This window comes from Petaurus breviceps, unplaced genomic scaffold, assembly GCF_028583685.1.
Source record: "Petaurus breviceps papuanus isolate PSGF00001 unplaced genomic scaffold, PetGlider_PUasm1.0 207, whole genome shotgun sequence".
NCBI lineage: Eukaryota > Metazoa > Chordata > Mammalia > Diprotodontia > Petauridae > Petaurus > Petaurus breviceps.
The window spans coordinates 21,390,931-21,418,879 of record NW_027185850.1 but is presented as its reverse complement, the minus strand read 5'-3'; the positions used below and the strand labels follow the sequence as shown (position 1 = coordinate 21,418,879).

Here is a 27,949-nt window from a genome sequence, read left to right as displayed (position 1 = left end):
ACAGACACAGATATAGACACAGACACAAACATAGACACAGACATATACATAGACATAGACACAGACATGATTAGGAAGCTACCCAATTAACCAGACTCCCTAGAGCCTCCCACTCTGCCACAGAGAAGGTTCATCTTTCTCTCTTGTTTTTCCCTTGGCAACACAGTCGGCCCTAAAGTGCTAGTTAAAGAACACTAGCCACAAGCCACCAGTTCTTCCTCCTTTCATCGGTTACCTACAAGAAAACAGAGTAGAAGAAAGGTTGATGCCCTCATCAGGATTACTAGTAGCAGCAATTGTCTTTCTGTTGTCATAGTTGAACTGAACCAAGTTAAGATGTATTTGTTGTCATTCAGTTATATCTGACTCTATGTGACCCCACAGACTTTGTCCATGGGATTTTCTTGACAGATTCTGGAGTGGTTTCCTTCTCTAATGTGTCCCTATTTTACAGATGAGGAACTGAGGCAAACAGGGTTTAGTGACTTACCCAGAGTATGAGTAAGTGTCTGAGGCCAAATTTGAACTCAGATCCCTGATACTCTATCCACAAAATAAATAAAGATACAATAAAACATGGTTAATATTACATATTGAAACTAAGTCAATATATGGTGCAAGGATACTTATGTATGGATTAGTGGTCCCAGATTCTATTTGAGTTTGACATCACTGGTCTATACTCTTGAGGAGCTTAAAATATAGCTTAGAGAAACAGAGGGCATTCTGGTTCAGACACAATGCTCCATTTCCCATCTCTGTGTATCTGCATAGGGTATGACCCATGCCTCCCTCACCCCTATCCTTTAGAATACCTAGTTTCCTTCAAAGTTCAGCCCAACTGCCATCTCCTACAGGGGACTTTTCCTGACCCCCTCCCAATTATCTTGTATTTATTTAATTTCTTTATTTTGTACACACTTAACGGTATATTTTGTCCATATTAATAGAATGTAAAGGAAAGCCCCTTGTGGACAGGAACTATTTCATTTTGTCTTTGTACTTAGTCCAGTTCCTGGTACATGGTAGGCACTTAATAAATGCTTACTGATTGATCGTCTAAGTCAGGTTTCAGCTGGAATGGATTTGGGCCTTTGAGGTCTTCCAATCACAGATATTCTTATTCAGAATAGGGGTCTGCCTCCTTGGTGCCTAATTCTTGTCTGCTGCTATTGCTGTTGAATCATTTTTCAGTCATGTCTGATTCTCTGTGGCTCCATTTGGGGTGTTCCTCGCAGAGACACTGGAGTGGTTTGTCATTTGCTTCTCCAGCTCACTTTACAGATGAAGAAACTGAGGCAAACAGGGTTAGTGACTTGCCCAAGGTCACACAGATATTAAGTGTGTGAGACTGGATACGAACTCAGGAAGATGAATCTTCCTGGCTCCGGGTCCAGTGCTCTGTGCCCTATGGAACCACCTAGCTGCTCTTAGTGGACATTTATAAATATTTGTTGAATTAAATTTGACAGGAAGAAACCAGCTCTAAGAAGGAAAGTAACTTGACCCCATAGCATTGCAGCCACAACTCAACCAGGTCTTGTCACTGTGAGTCTAGCATTCTATCCATACTTCATCGCTTCTGTTTTCCTCCTTTGTCCAAAGAGGATAATTATCCCCAATATTCTTCCATAAAGCACTGTGGATGAACAGAGTTAGATAGCACATTGGTACAGTGAATGGAGTCCTGGCATAGGAGTCAAAGGTCCTGAGTTCAAATCTCAGCCTCTTACTACAGTGTTTGACTTGGGAGCCATTGCTAATCTTTCTTTGGCCACAATTTCAACATCCGTGGAAAAGGGACTCCTTTAAGATTCTGTCTAGCTCTAAAGCTATGACACAATCGCTATTATAATGAGCATTTATAGGCCAACCAGTTGTTTTAATCTACTAGTGTTTTCTTCTCCCTCCCCATATTTTGTTTTTGCTCTTTTTAGGCAGCGGCTCATCCCCTTTAACAAAGGGAAGAATTTTCAACCTTTTGATCACAGTTCTGACCCCCCTCCCTCAAGTTCTTCACAAAGATGTCCAAGACCATGGTGTGAGCCATGCCCTCCAGAGAAGCCTAGTGATTCAAAGTAAGGGGAAGCAAGGGACATGGGGGACATAGGGAGGGAAAATTTGGGAGAGAAAGAAGACACCACAAAACTGGGATTTCAGCTCAACACATCGGCCTGGCGCTAGCCCCAGAAATTGGCTGGGACACACCTGGGACACACTTTTGCTTCAAGAAATCAGTTAATGTGAGGTTCCAATGAGAACTCTTGGTTTAACTGGGCAAAGGTCAACCAACCCAAGCAAACTGCAAGTGGGTGGCATTTGGGAAGAGGCCTCCTATCCATCCTTTTAAAAAAAAAAATTTTCTGGGTTTTGGTGTATTAAAGTATAGATTGAGGGGAATGTATAGAGCCTGTGTCAGGACTGAGCCAGGTGTATCAGGAAGTGAGTGAGTGAGTGAGTGTGTGTGTGTGTGTGTGTGTGTGTGTGTGTGTGGTCTGGAGATGCTTTCAACCTAACTAGGGCCTTGTGACCAAAGTGGGACTGGGGGGGAAGGGGGAGGAAGGGAGGAAGGAAGATGGTGACAGGCTAGACAGGAGGTAGGGAATTTCACAGGTAACCCGTGCTGAATTAGGAGTCAGAGCCCTGGGTTTGAGTCCTGACTCTGTGGTTTACTTGTGTGACCTCACATAAGTCACCTTTTGTCTCTGAGTCTCAGCATCTGCATCTGAAAAATGAGGAATCAGTAACATTGATGCTCTCTACCTCATGTGAGCAAAGTGGTTTGGAAGCTTTAGGCTGCTGTCTAGAAATGAGTAACTGGAGATCAGGAAAAAGCCCTGGAGAAGCCATGGGAGCTGTCCCAGTTAATTCAGCTGCTCTGTTTTCAAGCTGGGATCAATGGCCTCTCTGCATTCTCAGCTCCAAGTTTGTGGCTCTTTCCACAATGCCAGGCTGTCTCTTGTTACACCCCAGAAGAGGGGATGAAGACTTAATACTGTCTCAAATGATATTCTCCTATCCTCTCTACCAATTTTCTGACTTGTCATGATTGAAATTAAGGCAAACTGAGGCACTAAATTTCAAGCATGGGCAATTTATTCATGAGGATGGCTATTACCAATTAAAGGGGTCTTTAGCCCCTCAGCAAGCCAAAAGATGTAGAATGAGGGCAGAGAGATCATTTTTACAGACAAAAGGAGAAGTATCCAAAAGCCAAAAGGCAGCATCATAGATGGGGGAAACAATCTGACTGGCTACAAAGCCTGTAGCATCACAGATGGGAAAACAATATGATTGGCTGGAAATTTGAAATATGGGGCTAGCAACAATCCCTCCTTCCATCTTTCACTATGGAAAGCTCACTGGTGGTGTCTACCTGTGTGGCTAGTGTCACAGCGATAACAGATCAAACTTTCTCGAAGCACAGTCAGTGTTGCAGAGATTAATAGACTCCCTGGCATCTACCTGTGTCCTTCAAGGATAACAGATTTCCTTTACACAAGAATAGAATAGTAATTAGCAGGAAAAATGAACCTCTAAACTTAATTAGCTCAGAGAGGAAATCAACTTCTGAGCTTAACTCAGAGACAAAGAAACCTGACTTGGGAAGTATACAAAATGCTGACAATAATACAGAATAAACTCAATTTAGAAAATGGAGACAGTATCAATTTTATTTTCTCACTATCTATATCCTTCTTCTGGAAACTGTTATCAAGCCTGCAACTCCCTACATCTACTAAGAACCAGTTCATTCCACTTAGGGATCTTTTTTTGACCTTAGTAAAAAAAAACACAAAAATTGATTATTTTTATTTATTGGGGTTCAACCTACCTGGGTGAGAGAAAGAAAGAATGAGACAGAGAATAAGAGGGATGTTTTGTAGAGATTATCAAGCAGACAGGTAGGTGGTGAGTGGACAGAGAGCCTTGGAGGCAGGAAGAGGGTTCACATCTAACTTCAGATACTGTGTGATCCTGAACAAGTCACTTAATCTCTGTCTAACTGGGCATATTTAGCTTGGAGCAAAAAAGGCTCTGGGGCGACACAACTGTTTTCAAGAACTTGAAGGACTGTGACCTAGAAGAAGCATGGGACTTGTTTGAGAGCAGAAGCAAGAGCAAGGGACAAGCCACTAAGAGGCCAATTTCAATTTGATGGCAGGAAAAACTTCCAGTGCTTAATAACTGTCCAAAAGTAGAACAGGATGCTTTCATTTATTTCATCCTACCCTTCTCCCACCCATGGAGAAATCAAGCAATACATTAATTATACACGTGAAATCACATTTCCATATTAGTTATGTCACAAAAAATAAAAGCAAGAAAAAGTGAAGAAACTATACTTCGATTTGTACTCAGAGTCCGTCAGTTCTGTCTCTGGATGTGGATAGCATTTTTCATCATGAATCCTTTGGAATTATCTTGGATCATTGCATTGATCAGAGTACCTGAATTTTTCACAGCTGATCATCATTACAATATTGATGTTACTGTGAACAATAATCTCTGAGTTCTTCTCACTTCACTTTGCATCAGTTCACATAGGTCTTGCCATGGTTTTCTTAAAGCACCTACTATATGCCTAGTCCTTGTTGCTAGGGGGTGCTAGTCGCTGAGGGTACAAACAGTAAAATGAAATGATTTCTGTCGTTCTATTAAGGCAGACAACACATATGAATAACAGAACAGATACTGAAGTACAAGAGAATTGTTGGGGGGGGGGGCGTTGAGGAGGCGGATCAGGAAAGGTCCCCTGCAGAAAACCAAATATTCCTCAACCCAACTCACATGTGGCAACCTTGATTCGCTTCCCCTCCAGCCTTCACCTCTCAGAGAACTCAGACAGCACCTCCCCGAGGCGGGGACAACCCCCCCTCCCCCTCCCACACACACACTAGCCGCTGATTCCCACAGTCCCCAAACACAAGTCCCATCCCTCTCCTGTGTCACGGTCCTTCAAGTACTGGAAGACAGTTGTTTCCCCAGGGCTTTCTCTGCTCCATGTTAAATATTCCCAGTTAGAAGTTAAGTGACTTGCCCAGAGTCACACAACTTCTAAGGTTTGATTTGAACTCAGCTCTTTCTGCCTCCACTGGAGCTCTCTATCCACCTAGCTGCCTGCTTGATGGTCCCTATAAAACCTTTCTCTCTCTTTCTTTCCCTCCCTCCTCCCCCCAGGCTTGAGAATGTCACAGGGACCACACCTATATAATAGGCTAAACCATACTAACCATACTTCAAGACCAAGCTCAGGAGCCACATCCTAGATTGATGGTTGGATGGAAATTTGGAGACAGCCTAATCCACCCATTGCCTTTTGTAGGTGAAGCTGAAGCCCAGAGAGGGGGTGGGCAGAAGAGCCTTGATTTGAACTCAGGTCTTCTCATTCCGAATTGAGTGATCTTAGGTTCCAGAGGGCAGTTAGGAGGCTTGGGTCCCAAGTGGGCTCAGCCACTCAACTAGCTCTGCGACCTAAAGAAAATGCTTAGGGTTTGGCTTGGAACCAATCTCATCTCTTCTGTTGCTACCTGTGTACCCTGGGGCTTCACTCCTCTTCAGATGACTGTTTTCTCCTTTGCAAAATGAGGGGTTCCCCATTTTCTGTTTGAGGTTTTCTGGGATGCTGCCATAGTTTTGCATAAAGAAAAGTTCTTTGGAAATTGAAGATGTTGATATTGTAGGTTTTCTTGGCAGAGATACTGGAGTGGTTTGCCATTTCCATTTCATTTACAGATGAGGAAACTGAGGCAAACAGGTTTAAGTGACTTGTCCAGGGTCACACAGCCAAGAAGTGTCTGAGGCTGTATTTGAACTCAGGTCCTCCTGACTCTAAGCCCAATACTGTATGCAATATGGTGCCACTTAGCTCCTTAATGCTCTATAAACTCCAAAGTACTTTGAAAAGTATCTTGTAAATTAAAAAATACACTGAGAATGCAAAAGAGTTATGTAAACACTCAAGTACTTGGAGAAGCCAAAGTCCTCAGTAAAACACAAAATAGTCTGGACATGCAAAGTGTTTGGTAAACTCTTAAGAGCTTGAAAAAAATAAATTGTGTTGGAAATGCCAAATTCTCTGTAAAGGCTAGTAATCTGAAAATGCAAAGTCCTCTACAAACTCTCAAATATTTGGAAAATCCAAAGTTCTCTATAAACTCTGAAGTACTTTGAAAATGTAAATGGCCCTACCAATTCTAAATTACTCTTTAAAATACATTAAACAAATAAAACTTTGAAAAATTAAAAGTGCTCTAGAAATTCTAAAGTCTTTTGAAAATATAAATGTTTTATGAAGTCTAAAATTCAACTATCCAAAGTGCTCTGGAAACCCCTAAGTATTTTGAAAAAATAAATTTTGTTTTTTTTTTTTTGGAGGGGGGAAGATAGGGCAATTGGGGTTGTGACTTGCCCAAAGTCAACTGGCTAGTTTTTGTGTTAAGTGTGAGCCGGATTCAAACTCAGGTCCTCCTGACTCCAGGGCCGGTGCTCTATTCACTGTGCCACCCAGCCACCCCAAAAATGAATGTTCTGAAAATGCAAAGTCCTCTGGAAACTCTAAAATACTTAGAGAATGTTGGCTGATCAGTAGACTCTAAATCTCCCTGATGTGTCTTGAAGATCCCATTGAAGGAGCTGAAAATAATGTCTTAATCAAGGTTATCTATCCATTAATCAAAAAACCCTAGATATATAATGCTAAAAAGTGAAACACCTTCCTCAATGAGCTTATATGCCCACATTAATATATAAAGGATTCGTGCAAAATGAATACAAGGTCATTTATTCAGCAGAGGGAGTTTCCAAACCTGGTGAATCTTGCTCCCTCCAGGATTCTAGTTTTATTCTCATCTTCCTAGAGGGTTCTTAATCTTTTTTGTGCCCTAGCCCCTGTTGGCAGTCAGGTGAAGCCTAGTGACCCTTTCTTAGAATGAGATTTCTAAAGATATAAAACAACATGCATAGGAGTAAGAAGGAATTTCCCACCAAAAGTTAGTGAAAATGTAATTCTTTTCTCCATCAATGTTCTGGATCCCCTGGAAATCTCTCCAGATTCCGGAGAGGTCCATGGGTCACAGGTAAAGAATCCCTAGCTTAGAAGTTTGTATTCATGACTGATCTAATCCTCCTTCAAAGTCCCCTTGGGGTCCCAGCAAAGGCCTAGCACAGAGGCATCCAGTGACAAGGAATTCCTTCGACCTCTTGTGGATGGCAATGATCCTCCCCCGCCCCCATGGAGTCAAGGTCTGCTTTCTCATAGCTTCTGCTCATCCGTCTTGGCTCTGCCCTCTAAGGCTGAGCCCTGCAGGTCGGCCCCCCTCTTTGCCTGTTTCTTCATCTGTAAAATGAAGGGGTTGGACAAAGCCAGTTCTCTGACCTCTTGCAAATCTGGTGCTGTTTCTGACTAAACTGCAATGAACAGGAATGTTTAGGGGACAATAATGTTAGAATTTCTGGCTAATTTAGCAGATGTCGTGATCCTGGAAAGATGATGATGAAAGGGAGAGGTTCCTCAAAATTAGAGAAATCTGTATGTTCCATGGGGCAGCTAGGTGGCACCACAGTGCACAGGGCACTGGGCCTGGAGTCAGGAAGACTCATTTTCATGAGTTCAAATGTGGCCTCAAACACTTACTAGCTGGATGATCCTGGGAAAGTCACTTCACCCTGTTTGCCTCAGTTTCCCCATCTGTAAAATGAGCTGGGAAAGAAATGGCAAACCACTCCATTATCTTTGCCAAGAAAACCCCAAACAGGGTCATATGAGCTGGACACGACTGAAAAAAGACTGAGAACAACTGATATTGGAGAGAACACACCAGAATGGGGGCCTGACCCTTCAGAAATACCCTGGGAACCCTGAAGGGGAAATGTAGATAGGCTGTTTTTAGGAGGGCTGACTCTTCTGTGAGAGTGGGAGTTGGGATAAGAGTACAGGCACTAAGCATGTTAAGTCCTGGGGACACAAACACAAAATGCCAGGGCTGCTCAGGGAGCTTATGGAGAAGGGAGTGGTGCCAGGTGGGATGCTTCCATCCAGGAAATCATGGGCACAATGAATGGACCCCAGGATGGCTGCCTGGCACACTCTTTCCCAAAATGAGGCATCAGTGGCTCCATGGCTGTTCCCAGAGCAGAGGAGGGAAGGAGGGAGGGCAGACGGAGCACAGCCCCCAAGCAGAAGCCAGAGGACTGGGTCGGAGGTGAGAGGGTGGGCTTCAGAAGCTTGGCAGGAAGATGGTCTGGAACACTGCTGTTAGTCATAGCATGAGGTCCTGGTCTGGAACACTGCTTTGTCACAGTATGAGGTCCTGGTCTGGAATGCTGCCTTGTCAGTCACAGTATGAGGTCCTGGTCTGGAACACTGCCTTGTCAGGCATGGCATGAGGTCCTGGTCTGGAATACTGCTTTGTTAGTCACGGTATGAAGTCCAGCTTCCCAGATGGTTGGGCTGAGTGGCCCATTGTCAGCGACTGCCTCCCCAAGTATCTATGAGGCCTCTGACCGTTGTTTAACCAGTCAGCACAGCTTTTATCACCTTTGTCTAAAGAAGCCGTCCACGCTGACCCTCAAAGCCTGGAGACGGAGAGATGTGGCCCAGACAGGAATCAGCAGAAGGGAAACATGGACCAGGTGATGCAGAGCCACCCTCCCCTTCCTTGAGACTAAGCCCCAGCAGAGAGAGCACCTGATGCTGGGCGTCTGAGCAGGGCATATTAACTAGTGAACTCAAGCTGTGCTCCACGGTGAGATGCTTGCAGCAGGACCAGGGAATCCAGGGCACCTCTGCGTCCCATGGACTATGGATCTGCAAGACCCCCTTAAAGAAATCTGGCCTTTGCTGCAAGAAGTCATATTGTTCATGACTGTTCTTGGGAGAACAGGGGTCCCTTGGAAGGGGACCCATCCCTTCTCTGTTCGTATGGAGAGGTAACCCGCCTTGGTCAGGTGACCAGGACAAGCTACCAGAAGAACTCCTCTTGTCAGAGCAGCATCAGGGCTGGGGCCTGGAAAAGACAGGGAAGCCCACCACGCATCCCCCACTGTCTGCTCCACCCCCAGGACCAAGAAGATGGGAGACAACACTGGATGGTTCCTGGGTTACTTTATTTGACAACAGCCACACAAACAATCGAGGAGATGGGAAGAACGTTCATGGCTTCTTCACCAGGGCTGCCCAGGCTCCAAGGGCCTGAGGGCTCTCCCCCAAGCTCGCCTGCCTCCTCTCCAGTCTAAGCAGTACCTACCCCCACAATCAGTGACTCCCTTTTCATCCCAATTCTTCCACTAGTCACCAGACTCAGAACACCCAGACCACTCCTGTGGCCGCCACAGGGCCACTATTCCCACACACACTTTCTGTCCGGATCTGGAATCCACCTGAAGTCATAGGAGGCGCCTCCGCAAACACAGGCGGCCCACGGCTGACTGCATATGCTGCACTGGGTTGTGTTCCCAGATAACACATCAGAGAGGTTGGAAAGGAGCTTAAAAACACCTGCCAGACCAGAGTGGGAGCTCAGAGGGCCTTCAGAGCACAGAACGTCAGAACCTGAACAAAGGCTGGATGTCAGAGCCGGAGAGGCCTGAGGCAGGGGGTCACACTCAGCCAGCGGCATCACTGACAGAGAGAACCACAAATTAACATTATCTTAAATATCTAAATATGTAGCTTTTGTTAAATATTTCCCAATTGCATTTTAATCTGGTTTGGGCCCCACTCAGGAGTTTTGCAACAATTGGTCTCAAGTTGACATCTCTGCCTCATAGAGTGTATCAAAGCTGGGAGAACCCTTAGAACAAGGAATGTTAGGACTGGGAGGAATCTTAGAACAGGGGATGGCAGGGCTGGGAGAGGCCTGAGAACAGGGGATGCCAGGGCTGGGAGGGGCCTGAAAACAGGGGATGTCAGGGCCTGGGAGGGGCCTGAGAATAGGGGATGTCAGAGCTGGGAGGGGCCTGAGAACAGGGGATCCCAGGGCTGGGAGGGGCCTGAGAACAGGGGATGCCAGGGCTGGGAGGGGCCTGAGAACAGGGGATGCCAGCTCCTTTGCAAAACAGTGGTGCTGGAGAAGCCTTTAGTGATCACCGGGTCTGACTTGCTCATTTGCTCGTGCTATAGGAGATGCTCTAAGTGACTTGTCCAAGGACATCCAGGGAGTTACATTGAAATGAAGCAGGAACCTGAGGCAAATTCTGAAACTAACTGCTTTCCGATTCTAGATGCCGCACGGACTCTCAATCTGAGGGCTCTTGGAGGCTTCTGGTCACCTTGCGTGAGCTGCACCTCTTGGCGGAATTCCAAGATGGTGACCGCGTCTGAGGCACACGTGCCATTTCCCAGCAGCACCTGGCAGGCTGCAGGGCTCTTCCTGTACGTGCTCCAGGCTGCAGATGCTGACGGGCTAAGGCCTGGGTCACCAGGATGGGCTCAGCTCCTGCTGACGACCTCTCCTCTACAGCAGGTAGAATCATCGGCTTACGCAGGAGACAAGCAGCCCGTGAGGCAGAAGTCCTCCCAGGGGCCAGGGTCATCCCTCTCCCACCAGAGCACCAACAACATCCTAAGCGATGCATAGCACGTATGGTTAAGACACATGGCAGAAGGCATCGAGACCAGAGCTGGGATGGAGCCGCCTGCTGGCCAGGGCAGCCTGGCACCCACAGCCTTTGGCTAGGACCACTAGAGGTTGTCAACATGTCTGAGCGTCTGGACCACAAGCCCTTGTGGGGATGTCTTAGCTAAGAAAGTCTGTGGATCCTGCCAAGCTGGTCTCCCAACAACACAATGAGGTGATTGCTGCAGCCTTCATAACCCTAGGGAAGAGGAAATTCTGAAAACTGACAACTGAAGGGGGTCCTCAGGTCCGATGCCCTTGTTCTGCAGATGGGGACCGTGAGGCCACGCCCAGTGCCTGGGCACAGCTCGCATATCCCCAGCTCCTCCTGCAGCCCGCTCTAGCGTCTTCCAGTCTGGAGCCCCCAAACGAGCTTTGCATAAGTCAGGATGAAGTCAGGAATCAGGACAAGAGGCAGGGCACCTTTTGGGAGGGCTCCTCTCCCCAGGGAAGGGGAGACAAGAACCATCCCAAGCTCTCGCCAGGCTTAGGATTCGTGTAAGGCACTGAAATGAACCGTCGCCAGCCACTGTTAAGAGGTGGGCAGGAGGAGACACAACTCAGGGCTGCAGAAGCCGCGACATAATACTTTTGGTTGGTTTCATGCTGGGGTCGCACCAACGCAGCGCTGTGGTCACTCAGGCAGCCAGGCCATCTTCTTGACTCCACAGGCAAGGCCAACACGGATCCACGCGGCCCCACCAGGCTGATGGCGACTTTCTGGCGTGTTCCAGCAGCATCTGGAGGCTCCCACTCCCTGAGGGAATCGGCTCCAGGACCAACCACCCTGGACAGAGCCATGGGGGATTCACAAAGCAGTTATTAAGTGCCCACTACTAGCAAGGCACTGAGGGCTGGCTCTAGCTAGCGGGGTGGGGCATGCTGCAGTGGGATCTGTGGAAGAACCGTTCATTCGATGCTGCCTGGGTGAGAGGCCTGGACAACAGATGGTGGGCGGAAGCTGGCTGAGGGACGTGGACACTGGCAGAGACCCATGTGCGCCCCAAAGGAGCTCCTCCCTTTCCTGGAGAGGCCCCTAGGCACATACAGGGGCAACTCCTGAAGGCACCTTCCTGAGCCTCGTAAGCATGGTCAGGAGCAATCCAGAGTGCTTCCATGGAACTCTGGCTTTGGGGACTTTCCAGAAGTCTGCTGGCAGGGGGCTGAGAGGAAAAGGCCAGGCCTCTTCATTCTGAGAGACAGGCTGTTTCAAAGAAGGCGGAGCAGGTGGGCAGAGCGGCAGGACCTGACCCAGGCAGGGAAACGCCCTGCATGTGTGCCAGGGCACAGACTGGGGCTCAGGGAGGGGAGGCTCAGTGCCGGGCAGCCTTACAGATCTTATCAAACACCTCGGGGAAGGCATCCTGGCAGTTCAATTCCTTGCGAAGCTTGTGGTACAGGGAGCCATCAAACATCTCCCAGAATTCCTCCCGGTCCATGTAGCAGTCAGCATACAGCATCTGGAACCTGGAGGGGTGACAGGGTGAGCGCCCGCACTCAAGAGCCCCCAAGTACCAGGCGCTAAGCAATCTACAATATCATCTTGGGAGACCCTGGAGGGAGGGGCTGTCACCATATTCACACCACCATGTGCAGGAAACTGAGACCAACAGGGTTAAATGGCTTGCCCAGGGTCCCACAACTTGAGGCTGAATTTGAACTCAGGTCTTCCTGACTCTAGGCCTGGTGCTCTACCCACTGCACCACCTAAAAATTCAGGGTTGGCCCTCCACTTCCACCTGGTGGAACTCTAGTCTCACCAGGAGAGGAGCTATGCCTCCCTTCCAGGCAGCCCGCTCCAACCCAACCCTAGGGCACAGCTTCTTCACTAAATGACAGTATCCCAAGTACTTGGATTACATCTGAGCAGGGCAGAGGATAGCAGACAGCAGGCACAAATTTCCATCTTCCAACCGCCCCACACTGAACTTCTCTGTCCGTCTCTTGGCCTTCCCCAAACCCAGCTATGCTGGCCAAGCCCCCACCGACCTAGACAGGACACCAGCCTACTCACCCATGCACGCTTCGGACAAACTTCTCCATCTGCCTCATGCAAGACCTGGCTTCAAAGTGTTTCACCTGTGGCTCTCCATAGGCCCCAATGTCAACATAGAGCTCTGTCTCATCACCCTTGGGGTGGACCATGCCTGGCTGGCTGGGCAAGATGAACGGGCACAGCCAGATGGGATAGACCTGCGCAGGAGAGAGGAAGGGGCCAAGAAGCTGAGGGCTGGGGAGTGGGGAAGAGGAGGGGACCCAAGCCCTGCCAAACCTGACGTCTACTTAGCCCGAAACTCTCCTCTACGTTTCTGAGACACAGCCCTGTCGTGGCTCTTTTTCCACCCTTCACATGGGCTCCTTCTTGGTCTCCCTGACTGGATCTTCATCCAGGTCATAATCACTAACTGTGGGTACCCCCAAGACTCTGTCCTGGTCCCTCTTTTCCCTCTATACTATCTCATCTGGTGACCTCATCAGCAGCCACAGACTCAACAATGATCTCTAAGCAGACACTTCTCAAAGTAACCTCTGCTGGGCTCCAGACTTGTACCCTCAACTGCTTACTGGACATCTCAACACAGTGACCCATTGGTATTTTAAACTCAGTGTGCCCCAAACTGAATTCTGTCTTCCCATTGACCTTCCCTGCTAATGTCAAGATGACACCATCTTCCCGATCCCCCAGACTCCCAACTCTCAACCCCTCCCTTTCTCTCACACCTCACATCCGGCCTGCTGAGTCTATCTTTGCACATCTCATGTGTGCCCCTTCTCTCCTCTGGCACGGCCGCCACCCCAGGCAGACCCTCCACACCTCTGGGTGACATGATCTCAGAGTCACTTCTACACTTTTGTAGCTGCCTAATGGTTGGTCTCTCTACCTCAAGGCTTTCTCCATTCTAGTCCATTCTCCACTCAAGCTCTCAAACTGGCCTTGTTATCTCCTTACTCAATAAACTCCAGTGGCTTCCTATCGCCTCCAGGATCAAATATCAAAACGTCTTTGGTTTTTCCAGCCCTACATAACCCGATCCCTTCCTTTACCTTACTCCACCCCCTTCATCCCAACCTTAGCAACATACTCTGCAATCCCACGACACTGCCTCCAATCCCAGGCACCTTTGTCTGGCTGTCCCTCAGCCCTGGAACGCTCTTCCTCCTTACCTCTGCTCCCCGGCTTTCTTCAAGTCAGGGCTAACCTCCCACCATCTGTAAGGACCCTTTCTTGATCCCCCCAATGCTGCCTTCCCTCTGCTGTTGAACATCTCACGTATTTTCCATCTGCCGTGTTCAGACAGAGCTGCTTGCACATTGTCTCTCCCATTAGACTGTGAGGTCTCTGGGAGCAGGCACTGTGTCTGCCTTTCTTTGCACACGCAGGGATAGAGCCAGAGCCTGGCATGTAGCAGGAGCTCAGTCACTGCTTGCTAACTGACTGTATGACCTTGGGCAAGTAAGCTAACCTTTCTGGATCTCAGTTTTCTCAATTGTAAAATAAGGAGTTTGGCCAAGATGGCCTCAGAGACACCTTCCAGCTGTAGCTCCAGGATTCTCTGCTCCTGTGACACTGGATTCCTAGACCGTTGGGGCCAGAAGAGCCCACAGAAACCATTTCAGTATCGTGTCAGTGAACAGAGTCCGGGATGTGGCATCAGAAGACCCAGGAAGAAGCAGCTAGCTCTGCCGCGAGCCCCCGCCTGGCCTCTCTCTGGCTCAATTTCCTGATCTATAAGATTCCTGCCCTGGTCTGCACTCCTCACTGGGATGGTGTGGGAATCAGGTGCAAGTGTAACTGGCCATGCACTTTGTATGGCTGCAGATGGGTCATCGCCTGGCTTGGCCTCTCACCACGCCCCAGGGGCAGTGCCTTGCTCAAGGGCACCTGGGCCTACCATGGAGTGTAGGGGAGGGTGGCTTACGTGGAGGTCACTGTGGAAGGTCTGGATGGCCCTCTCCAGCACCTTCATGGGGACCAGCATGTCTTGCACCACGTGGTGTTGCTCATACAGCTTGCGCAGGGTCTCGCCTTGGGTCAGCTTCAGCAGGGAGATCTTGGGAGGCACGAGCCAGCCAAAGAGGTAGCGGAAGATGGGATTGTTGCCAAAGGGGATGATGTCCTGGAACAGGAAAGACAGGTGGAGTTGGGGCTATCTCCAATGCTGGGAGGGGTCCTAGGTGAAGGCACTCCCAGCATGCTCTCCCACAGCAGAGGAAACTCAAGTCTGCTCCAAAAAATCCAGGGCAGGGCAGGGAGTGGGCCGCCTCCCATCAAGCCCAAACTCCACTTCCCTATGGTGAGAAGGGCTTTGTCATGCCAAAGGGACTGCCTGCCAGACAGCCCTCTGGTGAACTGAAGACATGGCCACGCCCCAACACACCTTCTTTTCTCCAGGCTAACCCTCTCTAATTTCTAACTGCTGTTCTAGTGCCTAGTACAGTTTCTGGCACATTGGAGGCATTTTAAAAATGTAGGATGACTCAAAGAGTTCCTTCAACTGATTTTCATATAGTATAGTCAACATTTCTCCTAAAAAGTGGTGCCTTCTAGTGGACGCGATATGCCACGTACAATCTGGCTAGGGCCAAAAGCTGCAGGATCCTGCTTCCCTACCTCTGGATATGATGCCTGTCTAAATAGAGTAAGACTACCGTGGTTTGGGGGACCGCTTGGTCACACTAGTGAGTCTGTGGGCCACTAAAACCCTTTGGTGTTTTTGTCTATCTCCTCATCCTGTACCTATTATGCAGATGACTTTTTGAACTTTGGGGCTGGACTTTACATTTTCTATCCTCAATAAATCTGATCCTAGTAAATTCACCCCATCATTTCAGTCTGTTGGGGTACCTCTCATGGGTAAGAGACTAATACCAGGCTGTCCATCTCCTCAAAGATGGGGGTCCCAGAAATCTTGGTGCAGTTTTAAGCTATTAAAAATTCAAGTTTTAGGATACCCTATGGACAAGGCTCCCAAGGAAAGTGCACTCGTTGGACTCCTTCCTCAGAAGGAAGACCCTCCCCACCTAAGGAAAAAACCCCAAGACAAAGGACAAATTCTAGAGTCCCACCTCTTGACAAACTGGAAAACATTCTTTAATGAAGACTGTGTGTGTGTGTGGGGGGGGGGGGCGTGAAATTTACCACAGCCCTAACCTTACCTGGAGCTCCCAGAAAATGCTTCGCGTGTGACGGTGGTAATAGTGTCGTAAGGGGATGTACTCCAGCCCCTTCTGGTCTTTCTTCAGATACTCCTCTACGTGCTTGAAGAACCAAGGCTTGTAGTAGTCACCAATTCTGTTCAGCTGAAGGGAGGGAAAAACAGGAGTCCAGGGGGCTACTCAGATTTTTGAGGGCCGTGGTGGGGGAAGGTGAAAATGGGACCCATGGCCCTTGTATTTTTTGGGCACTTGGCATTTTTTCAAAGTGGAAAGAGCTAAGGATCAGAGAAGGGGTCTAAGCCAAGCCACTTACTGCCTCTAGGCCTGCTGCTCTATGAAATGAAGGAAAAGATGGATTAGACCAGCTTTTGACTGTTCTATCAAGGTGTCCCAACCAGCTCTGACATCCCCGTTCTAAGCTCCCTCCCAGCCCTGACACCCCCTGTTCTAAGCTCCCTCCCAGCCCTGACATCCCCTGTTCTAAGCTCCCTCCCAGCCCTGACACCCCCGTTCTAAGCTCCCTCCCAGCTGACATTCTGTGTCCTATGGTTCTTTCACCTCTCTTAATTTTATCATCATTTGTGAGCAGGGAAGGAGCAGCAGGACTCACACATCTCCCATGTTCCTTATCTCCTGCCTGCCATTAGGAGTCAGAGTATTTTGACCACCCATGTCCCTACTAGACCTAAGGGCCTGGTAACTCTGGCTGCTCGACTAGATCCTGCCAGGACCTCCACGAGAGGACTGCTCGGGGGTTCTTGGGGCCAAATCACAGAATACTACACATTAAACAATGCCCCCCAGGGCTGAATTACACAGGCCCTGGCCCACCTGCCAGGACTGCTATTGCTAGGGCATTCAAAGGGAGGAACATCAGGCTGCCTCTATCCTTTGCTGCTTCTTGAACATGTTGATTTAATTCAATGACGCCTGCATTATGGGTCAGCAGTGTGCCAGGGACCTTGGCCAGACCTGGATCCTCCAGGTGCCAGGAGCCTACAGGGGAAGCACGTACACAGCAAAGTCAATGCAAAATCAACCTGACACAGAGAGCGCTGAGGGGGAGTCAAGGCTCCTCCCTTCCCATGTCCAGTGTCAAAGTCTAGAAAAGGAGCCCAGCCTGGGAACAAGGGGGAAGGGGAAGGTGGCTGGACATGGCTAATGCCAAGTCGCTCACCCTGGCTGGTCAGAACACAGAATGGACAAGGGGCACAGCAGTTAGTGGGGCCTTGGCTTGGTCTCTGCTCTAGGAACCCAGCCACTCGAAGATGAAGGGGAAGCAGAGCCCACCCTCCAGGAGCTGATGATCTATCCATGGACTGGCCTCTCCTCAGCAGAGCCCCAAGACGAAGGGCCCCATTTCTGAACAGTGGGAGCTGAGCAGGGAAAGATCACCCACAAGTGAAGGGATCAAAAGGCACTCCATGAAACCCCCCACTTCAGGCAGCTGGGTCCCATTCCCCCAGCCAGAAAGTTTTCCTTCCTCCCAATCCCAGTGATAACAGTGAGCATTTATAAAGTGCTGCACCAACTCTAAGGCCTTGTTCAAACCCCCCCCCACCCCCGCAACAACAGTGAGAGGTCATTGCAATCACAGGAACCAGGCTCAAAGTGGTTAAGGGACTTTCCCAGGGTCATTCAGCTAATAACAGTATGAGACAGGATTCAAACTCAGGGTCTCTTGACCTCCAAACCCAACACTATCCATTGGCCCACCCAGTAACAGTGAGTCTGTATCTGTCGAGAACGTGGGACACTGAGGGGATGGGGGGGAATGGGAGACAGGCATAACCCTGTCTGTAAGTCTGGTCAGGTGCGGTGTGTAAGAGTACATGTGAGAGCTGGGAAGTGGAGGCCAAGGTGGGGCCTGCCTAGTTGCCCGAGGTGGACATGGAGCCAGGACAGAGAGGGCATAAGCCAACATGGAGGGCAGGGGACAAGCCAAGCCAGCAAAAGTCTGTCCAGCAAGTGGCAAGGCAGAGCCCTGAGATCCTCACTTGTGAGCCTGGAGAGCCTGGCTCTGGACAAGGCACATGTGGATTAGACCCTGCCTGCTCTCTTATCTCCCAGGTCCCGAGCACGGGCCCCTAGACACAATCAGGGCTCAAGCACTAATCAGCAGCATAAGCTGGGCCACAGAAGCACCACGGCTCTGCGGGGGGCTGGCCGTGATGGCAGGGACGCCAAGACCCCGACAGGCGGTCAGCAGGCCCTGCCACAAGCCTTCAAATAGAGCAAGATTTTTAAAGGACACACACCTAATTCTGCGAACCTCCAAGGCTCAGGGTCGGCCACTGTGACTGTCATTACCATTACAAGGAATTTCATTGTTGTTCAGTTGTTTCCTTCATGTCTGACTCTCTGTGACCCCATGTGGGGTTTTCTTGGCAGAGACACTGGAGGGGTTTGCCATTTCCTTCTCCAGCTCATTTTACAGAGGAGGAAATTGAGGCCAACAGGGTGAAATGACTTGTCCAGGGCTACACAGCTAGGAAGTGTCTGAAGCTGGATCTGAACTTAGGAGGATGAGTCTTCCTGGTTCTCAGCCTAATGCTCTGTGCACCCTGGGCCCCTGAACCCCCTTTATGAAGGAAAGGCTTCTAGAGATACCATTCCATTCCCTGCCACTGAGTCACTGAAGAGTGGAAATCGCTCAGAAGGGGGTGAGAAGAGCTGGGCTGGAGCAGAGCTTGGACCCTCACTCACAGTCTTCCCAGTCCAGTGCCCGTGGCTTGGCCAGCCCCTTCTCTGAGCCCGTGTCCCCATGTAAAGGAGGGACAGGGTGCAGGGCACCCCTTCTCTGGGCATGGGGGGCTTTCCTCCCCTCCCCAACCCCTGCCACTGCTTCTCTAAGATTTCCCTGTCTTCCTCCTTACTCCTTGTCTGTTCATAGCTGTTTGCAGGTTGTCCTTCCATTAGACTCGAAGCTCCTGGAGGACAGCACCTGCTTTTGCCTTTTCCTGGGTCCCCAGGGCACATAGTTTTTTAAAAAAAGAATAAATGCTCATGGATGGACTGATGTAATTCAATTTTCTCATCTGGAAAACGGAAAGCGAGGCCCCAACTCAGCTATTCTGACTCCAAGGCCAGATTGTTCACACCCCAAAGGTAAACCACCCATGACTGTGGGATGTACCTAGGTGGGTAGTGTGTCCCTCTGACCTCAGTTTGCCTGCAGGAACCCCTGGGCTGGCCAGCCCTCTCCTCCCCACCCCTTCCCTTTCCCTGGCCTCCTGTGAGGCCGGCTCAACCGCTTGGCATTGTGCTGACACTCTCCCCCTCCAATGAACAGCGCCCACTGGGGCTGGCAGCAGGCCACAAGCCTGTCTGGATGTTCATTTGTTCAGATGCATCAAGACTCTCCGAGGGAGGTCCTGGGGCCCTCAGAAAGAAAAGAGGCCGATGGCCGTTTGTGTGTGGTTCCTGGACAGGCGTCTCACCCTCCAGGTCCTCTTCCTCTTGTACAAAAATAGGGAGTTTTGAACTTGAAAGAGGCCTTTCAGGGCCCCTCCAAATCCAACAGTCTGGCTTTTTATGCTTTGTCATTCTGCGTTCTATGTACTCTCCCTGCCCTGCCATCCCCTGTTCTCAGGGCCCTCCCAGCTCTGACATTCTAACTTTTAAGGCTCCATCCAGACAGTGTGTATGTGGGGGGGGGGAGGGGAAAAGGGCCAAGCCTGCCCCCTTTCTGAATACGATTCTGAATTCTGAAGGATTTCCTGTAGCTGCAGCCCTGGCAGAGCCTGGGGTAACTGCTGCCCCCTCCCTGCACAGTGACCCCTGCCTTCACCGGCATTCACACACCCTGTGCCGCACTGTTTGTTAACACGTCCCAGGCAATCACTGCCAGCTGCTAAGTCAGCAGCAAAGAACGCCTGGCTTGTTTGTCCCACTGGTTGGAGCTGGGGTTGGCAGAGCAAGGTCAGCGGGGGCTGGGAAAGCCGTGGCTCTGTCCCCAGGCAGGCGGAAGGGATGGCTGGGGGCAGTGGAGGAGGAGGAGAGGCTGGCAGCCCTGGAGACTGCTGGCAGACGGCAGACCTTGCCCTGTCACTGAATCAGAGAAATATGGGCTAACAATCGCGATGGGCCCTGCACACTCTCCCAGCTCCCTCCCACACACCCCGGCCCCTGCCCTCCAGGGCCCCTGAGCGCCACCTGCACCTGCACACTCCCTGGGCTCTCTCTCCAGCTCCTCCCTGTCTCCTGAGCCTCCAGCTGCTGCCCCTTTCCTGGCATCACTCTGCCTGTGGTTGCCTCCATCCACTCAGCTTCCCATTCTTCTCAATCAGGCTGCCAGCTCCTGCAGTTCTCCTCTTTTGTTTGCGTCTCTCACCAAGCTGAGCCTTTTCATCGGTCTTGTCCTGGTAGACTAGAATGTGGCCCAACTGGTCTCTCCCCTATATGCCTTGCACATGATGCCTCCAAGCCTGTGCCTGTGCCAGCCAACATCAAGACCTAGCCTGGTTCTCTGGGGCAGTGCAAAGTACCCTGGATTCACCCCCTGGCTCAGTTATTGACTAGTCGTGTGACCTTGAACAAGTCACTTAACTCAGGACTCAGTTGCCTCATTTGCAAAACAGGAATCTTAAGCCCACACTGCCCAGGGCTGTTGGTCAGGAAAGCCCTCCCACAGATACATCCAAAGGCTCTTCTCTAGGTACACATAGGCCCTATTGTTTTATTCAGACCCTGAGGCCCCCCCAAGGACAGAGAGCACCTTAATCAAGAGCTGTAGGGAACCTCAGAGGTGACTGGTCCTCCCACAACTCTAGGGGCGGAGTGCTCAACACCAAGGAAGACAGCACCATCCATGGGGTTTAGGGGAAAGGTCAATGCATCTGAGGCGACAGGATCAAGGTTCAAATCCTGCCTTTGTCACTAACCACCTGAGTGACCTCTCCACACCTCAGTTTCCTCATCTGTAAAATAAAGGGGTGGCTCTAAGACTTTGACCCTCAACCTATGTCAGGGAAAAGGCATTGTAACTGGAAGTGGGAACAGCGGGGGCTAAGCCCCATGGTGAGACTTGTTAGCCAGTTGGGGGGCCCTTGGGCCTCACCCTCTCTGGGCCCCAGGATTCAGTGTCTGCTCTGTCCCTCTCAATGTTACTGCTGGCAAAGTGCTTCACGAATAGAAGGGAAAGTGGAGTTCTTGAGGAAGGCAAACCTCTCAGGACATCAGAAATGGAAGGCTGCTTAAAAGTCACCTAGCCTGATGCCCTTGCTTAACATACAGGGAAACTGAGGCTCAGGCAAGGAAATGACTTGCCCAAAGTCACCCATGCACAGCATGCATGTCAGTGGCCTGGCTGGAATCCAGGGCAGTGATTCCAATCCGCTCGTCCCACCATGTGACAGGCCGGACACCCGGACCCTCCTTCTACCTTGCTCAGATCCACGTCATCCGTCATGACTCCCGTCATGATGACTGCCTCGTCCACGGAGTACAGCAGACCTTCCACAAAATGGTTCTCTTTCCGTTGGGACTCCTCAGCGAACTTGGAGCAGATTTCCTTCAGGCCGCGCACGGGCTCCAGCCGCAGCTTCACATACTTTTTGGCAGGGATGATCCGGATCTCCGCAGCCACCAGGAAGCCCAGCGTGCCACAAGACCAGGGCACAGCATAGAACAGGTCCGAGTTCTCCGTCTGCAACACAGGGCCCACAAACACACCCTTTCACCTCTCTGTATATCCCCAGTGCTGTGGGCCTGGCACACAGCAGGTGTATAAACCAAGCTGAGTCAAGAGTGCAGGAAGGAGGAAAGACCACTGGGTGGAGGCATGGCTCTATCTCCCCCACCCTGGCTCTGGCCAATGAAGGACTGGGCTAGACCACCTCCAAGGCCCCTCCCAGCTTGTCAGCTTCCTGCTCTAAGATCCCTTTGGTTCAAAGGCCCTGGAGGTAGGGGCAGTTTTCACTTTGTCTGTGTATCCCCAGCACCTTCTCTTAAACACTAGCTGCTTTGCAATGGATACTCCGTTGTCAAAGGTTGTTAAGAAGACCATTCCTCCCAGAGACCAGGCCCTGCTGTCTTCCCTCTATGCCTCCCCACTGCCCAGCAGAGTTTGTGGAGTGAATGGGAGGCACTGTGGTGAAGACTGTCAGAGGCACGCGGCCCAGCTCTGCTCTGCTCAGGACTCCCGGGATGGACGCCACTGTCCGCTCCCCGATCCCATCCCTTCCTTTCCCTTCCCTTCCCTTACCGGTGTACACCGCACAAAGCTCCCATCGGACAGAATCAGCTCGTAGGCCATGCAGATGTGCTGGAACAGCCCAAACCTATGGGATGAAGACTCGATGCCGGTGCCCATGATCAGACCTCCTGAGTGCAGAGACACATGCTTCAGGCCCCTGGCCTTCTCTGCCAGGGAAGCCGTGCTCGGCAGCCCAAGGCTTTGCCAAAGAGGTCACAGGGGGCCTATGTTTCGGAGTCAGAGTACTTGTGCTCAAACCCAGGCTCTGGGCCTTACGACCCACATCTTGTTAGGCAAACTAGTGAGTGGGTTAGACTGGACGATCTGACCTCTGGGCTCCCTGTGGGGCCACAGAGATGGCAGCAGGCCCGGCCCACCCAATTCTCAGAGGTCGTCTTGTCCGGCCTCCCACTTTATATATGCAGAAACTGAGACCCAGGGATACTCTGTGACTTCCCAAACATCAGACAGGTGGCCCAGGCCTGGCCCCAAAGCCCTCGCAGCAACAGCTAACCCTTCTGAACCTGCTCCTGGCACCAGGACACCTAAGACCTCTGGATTGTCCTTTCCAAGTCTAATCTTCCAGAGAGGGGTTCTGAATGTTTTCCTAATTTCATCTTCATAACCCTGTGCATTCTATTTCTGCCTTTTAAAATGTGGTTCTGAGAAGAGGGCCAGCACACATGTGGGGGAGAGTCACCTGGCCTGGGGAGACTTGACTCACACACAGAGAGAGCTAAAGGGAAAGATCCGAGACTTGGAATCAGCATCACCTTCATGGCCTAGGTTTCTCCACTTGTAAAACTGGGCTAAGAGCCCCTCAAGTGCCTGGCTCAGGGGAGTAACCAGGACAACTAACCCTGCAAACACCAGAGACACACAGGCCAAGATTAGCACCTGGGGACTCACTATACCCTCTCAGCCTCAGTTTCCTTATCTTCAAAATGGGCTTATCTCAGTGTTGTTGAAGCACATGGAAACTGCCAGGTGCATTTAAAATAATAACCAGTGTGATGATTAAAAAGAGAAAAGTCACGAGCATTCGTTCTGAGCTCACTACGGACTAGGGATGTGTTATACATCAGAGATACAAAGCAAAAGCAAACCAGTCCCTGTCCTCGAGGAGCTGACAATCTAACGTCACGTGTATGCACATGTGTGTCACGTACAAGTGCCCTAAAAACACACCCAGCACCTGAAAGTCTGGTCACGTGCTCTATGAATATTCCTCTCATCACACAGACCTTGTGATGACCAGAATAAGGTGCTATTATCATCCACATTCTCCAAATGAGAATACCGAGGCTTGCTGAAATGGAGTCACTGGGCTAATCACACACCAACCAAACAGGCCCTCCCGACCCCAAGTACATCACTCTGGCCACTGTGCTTCCTAGAGAGACATCCACTCATGAAATAAGGGAAGAGGAGCCCCAGGAAAAGAGGAAGGTGCAGGCATCTGCTGACATCTCCAGGCCATCTGCTTATATCTGAGCTGAGGAGAAAAACCCTGGAAGGAGGGGAAGCCCTGGCTCCACGCTGGTCTAGGACAGAGGCTCGCAGCTTGTACCTGGGCCCCAGAGGTCAGGCACTGATAGGCTCCTTCCTTCTGAAACAGCCTCTCTGCACACAGACAGACCTGCAAACACACATGTACTTGTACACGCATGCACACGTGGCCACCAGAATCCTAGGCTGCAATGTTCTCACCTCTCCTACCCTCTCTGATGCCATCTGGGCTCAGGCCCTGCTGTCTCGGCCTCCCAGCTTCTGTCTGGCTCCCTGGGCATTGCAGGGGCCAGGAGTTCCTTCCTCTCCCTTCTGGTCTGTCTGTCTTAGCTCGCTGCTTAGATTACAATCAGCACCAGGACCTCAGCCAAGGAGACACCTGCTAAGAGATTACGGGCTGTGCCTGGCACCATGCCACACTACTGCCATGGGGAGAACACGGACCAACGCTGCCCATCACAGGCTTCACCTGGGCGTCCTCCCCCACCTCTGTGCCAGCCAAAGACGCAGCCCAGGGTCATGGTGAGCAGGGTCCTGGGCCTGGAAAGCCTCAAGGAGCTAGGCCAGCCTCCTTCTTTCACAAAAGGCAGGTGAGGGGCCATTTGTCAGGTCCAGTCCCCTTTCCACACTGTGTGGGTAGCACGCAAGGCTCTGGTTTAGACAAGTCAGGGAAACTAAGCTGCGTAACAAAGCCCCGATCTTCTGGTTCTGGGTCAGAACCCGCATCTGCTTGGCAGTGCCACGACCCCCAGTGGAGGGGGCAGCAGCTTCCTGAGCCTGCTCACCCTCCCAGCTGCCACTGCCTGGCAGACCATCTGGCTTCCAAGCCTCTGCTTCTGGGCCTGGGCTCACACCTAGTACCCCCTCCAGCCACTTGTTTCCTGGAAGGTAGCTCCCTCCTGGATCACCTCCCACACCTCTGACCACTCCTCAGTCTTTCCTCCACCCTTCTCAGCAGAGCCATCACTGATGCCTCTCCAATGCCCTCATGAGATCACAGGCCTAGAGCTAGAAGGGCCTTACAGACCGCCTCATCTCAACCCCAGGCTGGGGAGGCAGGGTGAGGCCTGAGGGCCCCTCCCCCCAACCCCAAGGTTATCTCTGCCTGGGCTTCCTGAGGGCCTCCCCCACTCACCATGCTCCTTAGAGGAGGCTGGGTGGTGCAGTGATGGGTGCACTCAGGACCCAGGTTCAGACCCCAGGGGGGCCTCAGCCTTCTCATCTATAAAACAAGGAGGCTAGGGGTGCCTAGGTGGCACAGTGAGTAGAGCACTGGCCCTGGAGTCAGGAGGACCTGAGTTCAAATATGGCCTCAGACACTTGACACACTTACTAGCCATGTGACTTTGGGCAACTCACTTAACCCCAACAGCCCTCCAAAAACAAACAAAGAGGAGGCTAAGCCTGACAGGCCCTTCCCTGGAGAGCCACGTCCCCTTGTTTCACTGAGGGTGACACGGGTTTGAGAAGTGCAGTGTCTTGGCTGAGGTCACAAAGGCGGGTGGGCCTAGTACACTCTCCAACTCCAGCCCTGCCTCTCGAGGGGCCTGGCCGCCTCCTGCTCCTCCCTGCTTGTCTCTGGGGAGAGCTCAGAAGCACTTTCATTACTGATGGGTAACTTGGGCAAGCCCCTTCTGGCTCATCTGGGATGGGTCAAGTGGAGTCCTGCCTGGGGGCAGGCTGGGATCCTTGGGTATCCAGACTCCACCCTCCTTCAGGGGCTCCTGGACAAGCCCCGGCCCAGGGCCCGTTCCACCCCCCCACCCTGCTCCCCCCAAGACAGCACCGCCTCACCTACTGTGAGGTCATCCAACTCAGGGAGAACCGGCAGAGTCCAGCCGACAGAATTCAGCAGAGCTGTCACCTGCCCCATGGTGACCAAAGGCTCCACAGAGACAATCTTAATAAAAAAGAAAAGAGAACTGCTATGAATGGGGCAGAGGAAAACAGCATTTACACAGCACCACCGAGGCACTAAATGCTTTACAAACACGACCCTCACAACAAACCCAGTGGGTGTTGCTATTATCCCCATTTAACAGGTGAGCAAATTGAGGCAAACAGAGGCTAAGTGACTTGCCTAGGGTCACACATGGTGGGTATCTGGGGCTACATTTGAATTCGAATCTTCCAGACTCCAGGTCCAGCCCTGCATCCTCTGCCTTCAATCTAGAGGCTTCAGGACACAAGCCTTTACCACCTGCTAATAAACAGGCCAGCTCACAGCCTCAAGGGAGACCTCCCACCTGCCCAGCAGGCCCAGCCAGCACAGAGCAGGGAGAAGGCCCAGAGGGTCTCCAGGAAGCCTCAGGTCTCTGCCTGCCAGGATCTGACTCTGGCTGAGGGAGGCCTCCCCTTCAGAGCTGAACTGCAGCCACTCAAGCCTTCCTGCTCCAAGGCTGGCACCTACTTTCTCCAGGCCTGTTTCCTGCCAGTAAAATGGGAATAATTACAGTCCTGCCCAGCTCCCGAAACAATGCAGGTGAAGGCAGGTGCAGACTGCAGCACAAAGGATCTGGGGGGCTCATTAACCTGGTCTTTAAATCCAGGATGCGGTCAGAGAACAGACTCCTGGGGAGCTGCCACGCCCTCCTGGGAGTTCCAAGTCCGCTCACTCACCTGCCGCTTGGTGTCCACTTCCAGGATGTCCATCAGGTTGATCATGATGTTCTTGTGGGTTTTTTTGTACTTCCCGACGCGCAGCGACACCGTGAGCCAGCCTGGCCGGCCTGTGCACATGAAGGTCTTGCTCCCTTCTTCTTTCCATTCCCGCACCTGCAGGGCCCAAGGGGCAGGGGCAGAAGGCTCAGACAAAGCGTCCCCCTAGGGCAAGGCTCTAAAGAGACCACCTTCCTAATCAGTCGAGCCAAAGGCATTCATTTCATCCCTACGGGCAGGCACTGGCCCAACACTAGAGATGATACCAAGGCAAAACAAAGAGGCCGGGCCTCCAGGAGCTTACACTTGTTGGGGGAGCCCACACCAAGTGCACAGCACACAGAGAATAAGCCCAGGATCATCTGGAGGTGGGAGCAGGACCACAGGCCTCTCGTGGAAGGGAGTGATGGAGCGTCAGTCTGCACTAAAACAGGGAAGTAGAAGGGGAACATGAGCCATGAAGAACGAGGAGGCCGGTACAGGAACTGCTGAGTGCCTAAGTGGTAGAAGCCACTGTTTACTGAAGATAGGGCAATCTCCTGGTGGAGGGAGTACTCTTACTAGGACTTCCCCACATTGATGAGATTACCCCACCCCCACAAGTTGGTTCCTCTCTCCCCCTCAAAAAAAAAAAAAACTCCAAATAAGCCCAGGGATGGCCAAGTTAGGCTAGAACCCCAGGCTTCACTCTAAAAAAGTGAGGCTCAGAATGGATTTCAATCAATGCTTCCTTGTGCCTGCTACTGGGACTATCACTGCCCCAGGCCAGGACAACAGGTGGCCTACAGAAGAGTGGGTGTTGTATGTGCTGAAGAGCTTCTAGTCCCTGGCACCTGTGGGTGGGCCCACTGCCTGGCTAGGTTTCACCCAGTCCTCTCCACACTAGTGAAGCTGACTGTTTAAACTCTGAGCCTGAAGATCCAGGATCCTGGGGCTCGACAGCAATCTCCTCTGTGACATGTGCTGCCCACGCCAGCCATCTCCACTTTCAATGTAGCTCTCACTGATAAAGCATTTTCCTGCCCTGACCTCTGCAGAAACCTGCCTCTCTGGGATTTCCTGAATGGCCTAAGGGCAGGGCCTAGGTCTCTCTTTTATTAACCTCCCTCTAAAACAGGACCTATGAGAGGTGCTTATCAAGGAATTCCTGAAACATCAGATAGAGCAGGCAGACCCAAGATGAGAGGCCCGGAACCTTCTCCAGTTAGGTAATGGGAGAGGAGAGTCCACTTTAGGTCCCTCACTTCAGTCAAGATCTTTGGTTTAGAGCTGGAAGTGATCTCAGTGGTAATCAAATACAACCCCCTCATTTTACAAATGGGAAAAATGAGGTCCAGAGAGGGGTGACTTGCCCAAAGCCCCACAAGGCAGAGCTAGTATTTGAAGCAAGGTTTCAACTCAAAATCCTCTGCCCTTTCGACTTCCTGATGAGCAAAAGAATCTAGAGCTGGCATTCAAGTCCCTTCATAAGCTGGACACCCTCTCTTAGGAATGGACTTAATCAGAATGGACAGAATCCCAGAGGGATGCCCTTCCCCCACCCCCACTTTCCCTATTTGGTTACCTCAGCCCTTTCTCTTCACTCATCTGCAGAGTAGCTCCCTGGAGCTTAGAGAAGCCAATTAGTGAGGGAGTGAAACTTCCTGTGATGATGAAGGATTTCACCTAGCACTAGCATGGTTCTCAAGTACTTCCAGCTGTGCAGGTTGGCTCTCCTCTCGGCCCCCAAGGCAGGAAGTGCAGGGCTTGGGGAGGCCTCACACTGTCAGTTTCACACAAGGAGCACTCTCAGATGTCAGTTTCACACAAG

At 51.1% G+C, this 27,949-nt stretch overlaps 2 protein-coding genes across 3 annotated transcripts in view; one reads left to right on the top strand and one right to left on the bottom strand.

The window, feature by feature from the left end:
• Positions 1–10,580, top strand: part of LOC138164747 (ciliary microtubule-associated protein 2-like) — a 46,751-nt gene extending 36,171 nt beyond the window's left edge. The window contains exons 10-11 of the mRNA XM_069092712.1: positions 1,938–2,041; positions 10,225–10,580. Coding sequence (XP_068948813.1) covers positions 1,938–2,041; positions 10,225–10,580 — 460 coding nt within the window. The remainder of the gene's footprint in view (positions 1–1,937; positions 2,042–10,224) is intronic.
• Positions 9,090–27,949, bottom strand: part of LOC138164946 (delta(24)-sterol reductase) — a 25,858-nt gene continuing 6,998 nt past the window's right edge. Inside the window, exons 2-10 of one of the 2 annotated variants that reach the window (XR_011169239.1) lie at positions 26,101–26,256; positions 25,276–25,381; positions 21,982–22,100; positions 21,160–21,423; positions 15,777–15,920; positions 14,540–14,737; positions 12,634–12,812; positions 11,821–12,086; positions 9,090–11,555 (exon numbers count right to left, since the gene is read on the bottom strand). Coding sequence is in view for 1 of the 2 variants with exons in the window: in XM_069092930.1 (XP_068949031.1) it covers positions 11,933–12,086; positions 12,634–12,812; positions 14,540–14,737; positions 15,777–15,920; positions 21,160–21,423; positions 21,982–22,100; positions 25,276–25,381; positions 26,101–26,256 (1,320 nt within the window). In the remaining variant the exon portion in view is untranslated. Of the gene's footprint in view, positions 12,087–12,633; positions 12,813–14,539; positions 14,738–15,776; positions 15,921–21,159; positions 21,424–21,981; positions 22,101–25,275; positions 25,382–26,100; positions 26,257–27,949 lie in introns of both variants that reach the window. The other variant, XM_069092930.1, reaches the window with a different exon arrangement.